The 11,342-nt window shown below is 40.1% G+C and overlaps 1 protein-coding gene across 1 annotated transcript; it reads left to right on the forward strand.

The window, feature by feature from the left end:
* Window positions 1-88: 88 nt before the first annotated feature.
* faf2 (Fas associated factor family member 2) lies at window positions 89-9,241 on the forward strand. Its single transcript, XM_047352974.1, has 11 exons — window positions 89-193; window positions 2,519-2,587; window positions 2,719-2,853; window positions 2,935-3,011; window positions 3,104-3,242; window positions 3,329-3,414; window positions 3,661-3,752; window positions 4,471-4,648; window positions 8,257-8,428; window positions 8,514-8,657; window positions 8,831-9,241. Exons 1-11 carry the CDS (start codon window positions 131-133, stop codon window positions 9,011-9,013), a joined length of 1,338 nt encoding a protein of 445 aa, XP_047208930.1. The 5' UTR covers window positions 89-130; the 3' UTR covers window positions 9,014-9,241.
* The last annotated feature ends 2,101 nt before the right edge of the window (window positions 9,242-11,342 follow it).

The raw sequence follows: 11,342 nt of genomic DNA on the forward strand, positions 1-11,342 counted from the left end.
CAGAGAAATGTTGTAATACATTATCCAAAACGCGAGGTGGCAGTAGCGCCCGGAGCGTGCGGCAGCGCGACCAGCAGCAGGAAAAGACGGTTGACGTCCTTACGCCAGGCTAGATGATTGGCGAGGTAAGATGGCGGCGCCAGAGGAGCCAGAATTATCCCAGGCGCAGACCGAAAAACTCCTTCAATTTCAGGTAGACAGACAAAAATCATCATTAACACGCTTCCATTTAAGAACTTCCATGTCGGTATGTTTCCACTGATAGCTGGTTGCTGTGAACAGGTCGAAGTGTGGCGTGGAAAGCCTTTTTTTCCACACTTAACTTCAATAGCGATCCCCCAACGGCAACTGGAGGCAGAGCTACCAGAAAGGAGCTAAGCTAACCAACAAGTTAGCAGACTTCTTGGGACCTGGTTGGGCTAAAAACCGATAATTTTATTACACAGGTCTTATAAACACACATTCGGCCGAACTCTGTGAATCAAAACATGTGTTTTGGCTGTTAGGTATTTTAATCTTGGATTGTGTGTCCAGTTATCATTGGCTACCTAACATTTGCTAAGTCAACACTAGCACAGCTGTCATTTTCAGTCTGACACTAAAGTTTGAGGACCCCTCAGTGTTTCAGATTCGTTTGTTGAATGTGTTTGGATGTGACAGTAAGACCTATTAATCTAATGTTACCCTTTTAGTTTGATGTGTGTCGGCTGACCTGTTTGTGTGTAACAAGTCACATTTGGCGCAGTTGTACTCGAGTCAAATGTGTTTTGTATTTGTTGTTCGATGTTTTTGCTTCTGCAAAAAAGTTCTTATACTTTTTTGCGATTTTTAGGCCCAATGGTTTAAAACAAGGTGTTGACAAATTCCATTGAGCTAAAGGTTTTTGTTTTATTTGTATAACGCCAATGAATCTCATTGCACCAAACAAGACCGAAGTCATATTCTTATTCAGTAATAAGTAATTAGATTAAACCCATATAATCTACACCTGTAGTGACATTAAAATTCAGTTATAGTGTATAATGTTGCTCTTTCATTGTCACTGACTATGTTTGTCTATGTCTATATCAGTGGCGATTGCTCTAAGACTGGAAGGGAAGCTCAGCTTCCCCCAAAATGTCAAAAAATAAGTGAACAAATATATACTGTTGTGTGTACAGGTCATTGACTAAATATGTGGCACAACGCGCTCAACTTTTGTTCAGAATCAGCTTCTTATCACTGGAAACGACGCGGCTTTCCTCTCACTCATTCCCGCGGCTTCACAGTGCTTTAAATGCTGGGCTTTGTCCCGTCCATCGGACGCTCAGCGTCTCTGGGGGTCTATGGGGCAGTGGGCTGGCCTCGGCTGTCCCGGACGCTCAGCTTCTGCATGATGATTGGATGATCTGTCTGAGGCTGAAGCCCATTTTGATTGACAGCGAAATGAGCGAATCAGCGATCTTGAAATTGAGCTTCACCTCCCTTGAAAGACCAGCATCCGCCACTGGTCTATATGTCTATATACCTAAAGATATATATATATATATATATATATATATATATATATATATATATATATATTTAATTCCAACCAAAATGTGAAAACCAGACTATTAAAAGAACATTTAACAAACACTAAGATTGTGTGTATGTTAAAATTGATGTTTAAAGTTTTTGACATGTTTTTACCAGCTCAGCTTCTTCCATTGAAATATTTGATCCAACATTGCAGCAATATTGCTTTACTTAAAAGAGTTAATATTGGGATCAAACAATCCAAAAATATCTTTGCAGATATTTTGACGTGATAAGAATACATGTCGGTTGAATGACTTGTTATAATCTTTTTTTTTTTTTTTTGTCCAAAATGTTATGCTACATACTGCGGATTATGATATTTTTACTAATAGAAAGAGTGACAGAGACTATTTTGCCTTTGGAACCAAAAGACATTCAGCTCTCCTCGTTTTGTTTATATTTTTCTTAAATTTTAAGAATAAGCTACAATTTGTTTCTGAGTTTTGACTGCATCCTGACTTTTCTTGGGATAATGAAGCATGTGGTCATTTATCCAGTCATTTGATGTTTGGTATATAGGTACTTGAAAACTGACTGAGACACCATTTTGTTGATTAAACAAAAATCTACTTATCTTCGTGCAAATCAAACTACTTTGGCTTATTAAAGTTTTGTCGCTGTCAGGAATGGAAAGTGCTCTGTATGCGTTTCTGTTTGAGTTATTGGCTATTCTTGAAACTGCTTCCTGAAATAGCAAATAAACAGTTTTTGAGAAGGTAGAATTATCACCAATCCAAGTGTTTGGAGCACAACAGACAAGCATGCTGATAGTAACCTCTTTAGTGTAATAATCATTTAATACAATCAGGGAAACATTTACTTTCCATTCCTGAGCTAAAATTGCTGAACTTTAATATATTGTCATTCCACAGGCTGTTACTGGGAAAAGCCTGATTCTGATTCTGCTTTTACTGGAAATGTTCTGACCTCCCCCTGACTTTCTGTTCATGTACAACAGGACTTAACTGGGCTGGAATCAATGGACCAATGCCGCCGAACATTAGAGCAGCATAATTGGAACATAGAGGTATAGTTAAATGACAAAGGAGTCACTTTGACATGATTATTCTCATTCATGTTTGTATAATGCTTTTATCACTCTCTTTTGTTGTTAGCTGACACACTGCTTTCTGATGGGTTTATATGTATATAATACAGGCTGCAGTGCAGGACAGATTGAATGAGCAGGAAGGAGTTCCCAGTGTGTTTAACCCTCCACCCTCCAGACCTCTTCAGGTCAACACAGCAGACCATAGAGTATATAGTTACATCGTCTCAAGGCCTCAACCCAGGGTACATCTTTTAGAGAAAAACAAAATACTAAGAGAAGTGTCTTTTAAGTTGCAGTAGAGTTAATCAGTGCTTGTTTTCCAGGGATTACTAGGATGGGGCTACTATTTGATTATGCTACCGTTCAGATTTACATATTACACTCTTCTGGACATATTCAGGTAATATATATTCATAGTGCAATATTTATTTTTTTCAAGCTTTCACAAATCAGAAACGGAACGTTGGCTTATATGTTGTCTTTTGTTCCAAGGTTCGCTTTGCGATTCATCAGACCAGACCCTCGCGCCCGCGTGACGGACCCTGTCGGAGATGTTGTGTCTTTCATTCATAGTTTCGAGGAAAAGTACGGTCGGTCACACCCGGTGTTTTACCAGGGCACGTACAGCCAGGTGAGTCTGTAGCTCTGCAAAGAATTCAGCAAGGTAGGACTGGAAGAAAATGTAATGCTTGGCATTGTTTACTCTAACCCCTGCAGGCGCTGAATGATGCCAAACGAGAGCTCCGCTACCTATTAGTGTACCTGCATGGGGATGATCATCAAGACACTGATGAGTTCTGCCGGTATACTAATTGTTTTGCAATCTATTATCAAACCGTCAGAACGTAGCACATAATATTTGTAATTGGTACCATGATCAAACAGTTTATGCAGAGAAGGTTCACTCTTTTTTGTTTATGCTTCATGTTTTCATACTGATCGCTTAATTTCTGATGTATATTTGTAAAATGAAAAAACTAAAATTGATTTTAAACTACAATATGCATACAGCTGAAGTTTTTATGTTTTCTCTCTAATCCGTCTCTTAGCTCCACGTTATGTACCGAAGAGGTCGTCACCTTTCTCAACACAAGAATGCTCTTCTGGGCATGTTCAACTAGCAAACCAGAGGGCTACAGAGGTACGCCAGCAAAAGACTCTTATTCACATAATTAGTAAATTATTGATCATTTATTCACCTATTAAAAATTTTCAGTAAACTTTGTAACAATAAATTGATGAATAATTACTTGTCTTGCTCACATATTGGCACACCTAAAAAGGCTGCACAATATATTACAAATATATCGTCATCACAATATCAGCTTGTGCAATATTCACATCACAAAGAACTGTTGGTAGTGCATTAATTGTTAGCTAATATATTCCAAGTGTTACGAACTTGCATTTTCCTGCTTATGTAATATTCAGCCAGTTGGACAGAGTCTCATGGCAGCCGATGTTCACACTGGACACAAACGAAGTCGCCCAAAATGCCAAAGGTCACAGAGTGATGGAAGCACAGATTAGAAAGAGAGGAAAGAAGAAAACAGGCAGATATTCCAACTGAGAACGTCATGACAATAATTACTGTTTTTATCGCCATCGCAAGATTTTCTAATATCCTTCAGCCCTAACACTTAATATATTTTATGTTAGGTAAAGAGTATTGTAACAGGACTGTTTCCTTAGCTTCAACATGCTTATTAAGACCTCTGTTCAGCAACACAAAGCGGGTTTCATTTTAGGAAGAGTAAAATAAATTACCTTTAGATTTACAAAACTGTGGTAGCAATTGTTTGAAGCAACACTGTTTAATCAGGAAGATTTTTAAAATAATGTGTTCTGGTGTATTTTAGTGTCTCAGGCATTACGGGAGAACACCTACCCGTTCCTGGCCATCATAATGCTGAAGGATCGCAAGATGACCGTGGTGGGGAGGCTCGAGGGCGTCATTCAGCCAGAAGACCTCATCAATCAGCTTACTTTCATCATAGATGCCAACCAAACATATCTGATGTCAGAGCGCCTTGAACGGTACAGCACAGCATCTGTTTGAGTTTGCTTTGAATTTTAAAGCTTCCTCTCACATTTAACAGGAAGGATGGTCCTTTTCAGGTGATTTACAGGATGTCTTCCTTTCTAATTTATTCTCATAGTGAATTCACAATTTCACTGCCAGTGTATTTAAAAAGTGGAGTAGAAGAGTAAAGGAGAAATGACTTGAATCTTATGTGGTGTCATGTTGTCTATGTTGTGTAGGGACCATTCTGCTCCTGTAGTCCAGGCGAGATTTCAGATCACAAGGTGCATGTTTCCAGCCTATAGGAATGTCTTTTATGTAGCTAGATCTGTTGTAGCAGAGGTAGAGGGTGTGTCCTAGTTTACCTGCATTATTTCCCTTGGATGGGGGCCTGCCCTGCATTTTTGGAAGAGTAGATGCACTCTTCTCTTTTGAAAGGTGTTTACAAATGCAAAGTCATGTAAAATGTTTTTATAAAATTACCTTCTGATGTCTATACTTTGATCACGGGTTTTTGTCGAGCTTTGACCTCCTAAACTCAATTTTAGCAGATTCCAGTTTCTCTTTATGAACTATAGGGTGTTTTCACACCTGCCACGTCTGGTCCGCTTTAAATGGACTAGAGTTTGTTTTCCCCCTTGGTCCAGATCTTTTGTGTAGGTATGAATACACTCACGCGAACGCTGGTCCGAGTTAAATAACCGGATCAAGACCCACTTTTGAGGTGGTCTAGATCCGCTTCCAAACAGACTCTGGTGCAGTTCGCTTATGGTGCGAATATGAACTGCCCTCAATTTAACCCAACTCCAGGAAACCTACACCTTTTTGGACTTAACGAGCCACCGTAAAATTGGTCTTTACAGAACACAGTGATTGATGTTGGTATGGTACAATGGTGGCATTGTATATCAAATAATTGTTAATAATAAATCCAGAGCTTTTTTTACTCGCAGCCTCACAAGTCAATATCCTGTAGCGATGGTGAATGTTGTACTAAAGTCATACCTGAGCCACCGTCTTCTGCTTAGCAACGGTCGTGCAGAGCACATCGTCTCCTTTTGCTTGCAGCACACATTTGCTGACTTCTAAAATTAGAAATAGAACGTCGCAAAACCTGCATTAAACAAGCTGCTCCTGACTCACGGTGATTTCGTAAATAAGCATAATAGAAGGTAGCGTGCAGGACTTCCAACATAGTTTTCCTCCGTTTTCGTGTCTGATCTCTGTCCCACCACCGGTTATTGCTGTCCAATGGGAGCAACGATGGTCAAACACATAGCTTTGATTACAAGGTATACAGGGGTTGGACAATGAAACTGAAACACCTGTCATTTTAGTGTGGGAGGTTTCATGGCTAAATTGGACCAGCCTGGTAGCCAGTCTTCATTGATTGTACATTGCACCAGTAAGAGCAGAGTGTGAAGGTTCAATTAGCAGGGTAAGAGCACAGTTTTGCTCAAAATATTGAAATGCACACAACATTATGGGTGACACACCAGAGTTCAAAAGAGGACAAATTATTGGTGCACGTCTTGCTGGCGCATCTGTGATCAAGACAGCAAGTCTTTGATGTATCAAGAGCCACGGTATCCAGGGTAATGTCAGCATACCACCAAGAAGGACGAACCACATCCAACAGGATTAACTGTGGACGCAAGAGGAAGCTGTCTGAAAGGGATGTTCGGGTGCTAACCCGGATTGTATCCAAAAACATAAAACCACGGCTGCCCAAATCACGGCAGAATTAAATGTGCACCTCAACTCTCCTGTTTCCACCAGAACTGTCCGTCAGGAGCTCCACAGGGTCAATATACACGGCCGGGCTGCTATAGCCAAACCTTTGGTCACTCATGCCAATGCCAAACGTCGGTTTCAATGGTGCAAGGAGCGCAAATCTTGGGCTGTGGACAATGTGAAACATGTATTGTTCTCTGATGAGTCTACCTTTACTGTTTTCTCCACATCCGGGAGAGTTACGATGTGGAGAAGCCCAGAAGAAGCGTACCACCCAGACTGTTGCATGCCCAGAGTGAAGCATGGTGGTGGATCAGTGATGGTTTGGGCTGCCATATCATGGCATTCCCTTGGCCCAATACTTGTGCTAGATGGGCGCGTCACTGCCAAGGACTACCGAACCATTCTTGAGGACCATGTGCATCCAATGGTTCAAACATTGTATCCTGAAGGCGGTGCCGTGTATCAGGATGACAATGCACCAATACACACAGCAAGACTGGTGAAAGTTTGGTTTGATGAACATGAAAGTGAAGTTGAACATCTCCCATGGCCTGCACAGTCACCAGATCTAAATATTATTGAGCCTCTTTGGGGTGTTTTGGAGGAGCGAGTCAGGAAACGTTTTCCTCCACCAGTATCACGTAGTGACCTGGACACTATCCTGCAAGAAGAATGGCTTAAAATTCCTCTGACCACTGTGCAGGACTTGTATATGTCATTCCCAAGACGAATTGATGCTGTATTGGCTGCTAAAGGAGGCCCTACACCATACTAATAAATGATTGTGGTCTAAAACCAGGTGTTTCAGTTTCATTGTCCATCCCCTGTAGTTCACTTGCAAAAAGTACAATGTGAAAGCAAACCGCACCAAACAAAATAAATTCTGCTTTTGGTCTGGACCAAAGGACTTTCCCGGTGTGAATACACGTATCATAAATGGTGTTCAGTATAGTGTTTTCCTCTGGTCTTCCTGTCTTGAGTGGTCAGTAGTTATTTTTAGGAGAGGTGATAGTCACACTGTATGTGTTTGAGAGAGGAGTTGCTGTAAAACAAGGTTTTATTATTAAAATAAAAAATAATTATGGAATTCATATTTTGAACCCTTTTTAGCATTTCAAATCACAACAAGACAGTCAGAGACCGCATACCTCGGCCACCCAGCGTAGGGTCACTGACGCCAGAGAAAAACAAATGCTGGATCCAGGTCACCAGAATTTAATGGATTCTTCTTTAGACTAAGAATAACTTCTGGTTTAAAAAAAAAATCATAAGAATTCATCTATAACTTTTTCTGTAGAGTTGCTAAAACACACAAACTCAACTGAAAACATATCCTCCTTGGCAGAGATAGTTTGGGTAACATTTTGAACATCAGTTTTCATGTAAGTTTTGTAATTAATTTACATCCTTACCTTAAATCTTGAGATTTCCTAAAGGCTACCTTCATTTTCAAATCCAGCATGCCCAATAACAGACAGAGATTAAAAGCTTTGCTGTACTCTGGTCAACCTTCCTGTTATCAACTCAAGTTTTGCTCTCCATTTAAAAGTAGCAGGTTGAATGAACAGCCAACTTGCCTCCGTTTCTTTTCTAGAAGCTTCTTACACCTTTTTGTATTTTCTTTCAAACACTTGTGCTGAAAACGTCTAAAGTCATCCTTCAGTAACAGCTTCCACACTGAATAGTATATTAAGTATATTCAGTGTTTGCTGATTTACTTTTTTTTTTTTTTTAGCCTAAGATCACCCGGTAACCAGTCTGGATGGTCGAGCTGAAAACGTCTGATTCTGGTCATGTCAGCAGTGGTTTTTTTTGGGTGTTTTTGTAACTGGGGTTGTTTCAAATAAGGTAAATACTTGTTTACATGTTTACATTTTTGTTTCAGAGAGGAGAGGAACCAGACCCAAGTTCTGAGGCAGCAACAGGACGAAGCCTATCTGGCCTCCCTTCGCGCCGATCAGGAGAAGGAGAGAAAGAAACGAGAGGAGCTGGAGCAGCGGAAGCAAGAGGAGGAGAAGGTCCGACAAAGTGCTCTTGCGGAGGAAAGAAGACGAAGAGTGAGTCACTTTGTTGTGTTTTTCTGTATCTGTTTTAAACTTTACCTCCACTGTCCTTTTAATGTCTAATCCACATTGTCGGCAGACACTCGAAGAGGAGAAGGAGAGGAAGTCAGAGTGTCTTCCTCCAGAGCCACCTGCCGACGATCCAGAAAGTGTCAAAATAGTGTTTAAGCTGCCGAACGATACAAGAGTAGAAAGACGATTCCTGTTCGGTCAGTCTCTGACGGTGAGTAACGACCCCGTTTCAACACGTTTGACTGTTTAGTTGGTTTCATTAAACCTTGCAAATGTCAGCTTGAAATGTTCCAAACTTCAGGAGATAAACCAAGTAGCATAAATCTGTGCAGTGCATTGCTGCTTTGTTATTCGCCCGTTCACTCAGCTCTTTCACATTCGCAGGTAATACACGACTTCCTTTTCTCTTTGAAAGAAACTCCAGAGAAGTTCCAGATAGTTACAAACTTCCCTCGCCGAGTCTTGCCCTGCCTTCCGACCGAGGAGCAGTCCAACCCACCGACTCTGAAAGAGGCAGGACTCAGTCGGTCTGAGGTCCTTTTTGTTCAGGACCTGACGGACGATTAATGAATGACATACCTCTTCCACGTGGAAACGCATTTTCTCTGACACCCACCCACATTTTGTTTTTTCATATTTTGTTTAAATGGCTATTATGTGTAAGGGATCATTGAGATAACGATCCTCTCCTGGAAAACGAAACCATCCTGCATCCAGTCCACCTTTAGTTGTTTACAGGGTTCCCAATAGCCTGGAAAGTCTTGAATTCTATCAAATAAATATTTCTTCAAGTTGTTCCTTGAACTCATCTTATGTTGAAAACCGCTTTTTTTTTTTTTTTTTCCAGTAGTAGCTTGCACCAATTCTCCCTCTTCAACAGTAACAGTCTGAGTAGCTTCTTAATACCTGCTGACATTTACAAAAGCAGTAGCATAACGTTGTTCACGTCCATATCTTAAACCATCTGTCTGGGAAACTAAAAGACAGAAAGAACAGCGGGTACAGCATGGAGAAGAATGGATTTCGACAACTGAGTGAAGGCCTTGTCTATATCTGTCTCAATTACTCTTGTTTGATCCATTTGTCCTAATTTAAAACCCATTTTGCCAAATGTTTGTACAGTTTCTCCATACTCATTGACAAGCACAACTAAATTGATCCAAGATGAGTTCAGTGAAGGTGTGATTAATTCATGTACTAAATGGGGGGGAAACATACAACTTGCAGGTGGAAGATCGTGGATCAGGAAATAAAATACGGGAACCCTGTTTTGAACGAGCCATTACCTGTATATAGGTTGAATATTTAAAACACCTAAATTGACCTTATTGTTTAATTTGTTTTTTTGACTGTCATAAAATGACCAAATGCAGGTTTGTTACTATGTAAAGCAGACTGCCTCAATCCTATGAAGTTTAAACAATATTTAACAGAAGCCACAGCTTTTACGTGGCTGGAACTAGTGTAGTAAAAGTCTGCCCATAGTGTGCCTGTGGTTACTCATAGATGCCTGTTTTTTTTTTTTTGTTTTTTTTTTTTTTGCCTGTAACACCAGAATGGGCTCATGTAAAAGATGTAATTTTCCAGCTATAAATTAAAAATGTTTTAAAAATGTGGGTTTATTGCGCATGTACAGCAGTGTTGTGTAGCGTACGTGTCTTTTCTTTAGCTGGGTTGGGTTTTAGTGATGATTCGGATGCTTTCATTGGAAATTTCCATGTCAATATACCATACTTTTCCAGACGTCTAGGATACTTACGGTTCTTGTTAACAGTTTTTAAAGTAGAAATGCAAAGAAACTACTAAAAAGAGCTAGGGTTTCATGGCATAGGTTTTTCTTTTTTTTTTTTTTACAATGGTGAGGTTTTAAACGTGCAAACAGACAAATGAGTGAATAAGCACATGCATTTTCAGATCCCATTTTCTTGTTCTGTACTTTTCCCAAACTGGAAAATACTTACACTTCCAGTCTGAAGTGTGCATACATTCATCATGAATGTCACATTAATGTTTGGCTTTTAGGCATTATTTCAGTTCTTTTTCCATAGTAAACCAGTTATAACTGGGGCTACAAGTTCTTGTCTTATCCACACGAAAATATGCATACAGTCATAAATATACGCATACACCCCCACTGATATTTGAACATGCCTTGGCAAGTCGCACCTTGACTATATCATTTCAGGGGACATTTGTTGTGATTTTTTTCTGTGTAAATGAACTAAATTGAGTTTTTAATCACTGTTGGTCAGAATGGTGTGATTCCTGGTTCTGGTATCTGGTTGGTTTCTTTCCTAGCTTTGAAGAAAAATCCATACATTTTCATTGGGGGTGCGACCAGGCCCAGAACTGAATGGGATCATTGTCCTGTTGAAATGTTCAACAGTATCCAAGTTTCAACCACTTAACTTTGTTATTCCATTCACATTGGGTGTTGCAGCAGAACAATCCCACAGTTTGATGCTGCCACCACCATCAACCTTTTTGTAATCTAGGCCAGATCAAATAGTCATTGTTTCGTCAGAACATTTCTCCAAAAGGCTATGGTCCATGTGGGCAGCTGCAAATTTCAGTTGAGCTTACCGGTGTTGATTTTGAGGCACAGTCTTGGTATGCTCTGGGTCCAATGTGATGTAAACTTGCTTCACTATTTAAGTCAGCTTTCAGATGGTGGAAGCATGGACATGATGGGGTGTTCTAACATGACGATAACATCAAAACAGGTTTTGAAATTAAAGAAGGATTTGACACTAAGCTCTTTGAAATAGTTTGCCAAAGCCCTGGCCTTCAACCCTTTAAAATTGTTCCTGTTTTGTCTGGAAGCCAAACAATTTAAATGATCTCTATCAACCTGGCCCAGAAGAGTGAACAAATTTCCAGCCAGAGGTTTGTTGAT

Source organism: Girardinichthys multiradiatus, chromosome 23 (assembly GCF_021462225.1).
Source record: "Girardinichthys multiradiatus isolate DD_20200921_A chromosome 23, DD_fGirMul_XY1, whole genome shotgun sequence".
Classification (NCBI taxonomy): domain Eukaryota; kingdom Metazoa; phylum Chordata; class Actinopteri; order Cyprinodontiformes; family Goodeidae; genus Girardinichthys; species Girardinichthys multiradiatus.

Coding starts and splice junctions, on each gene's coding strand:
- faf2 (XM_047352974.1), top strand. CDS start 131: ATGGCGGCGCCAGAGGAGCCAGAATTATCCCAGGCGCAGACCGAAAAA. Junction 194..2,518: donor AAAAACTCCTTCAATTTCAG/GTAGACAGACAA, acceptor CATGTACAACAG/GACTTAACTGGGCTGGAATC. Junction 2,588..2,718: donor AGCATAATTGGAACATAGAG/GTATAGTTAAAT, acceptor TATATAATACAG/GCTGCAGTGCAGGACAGATT.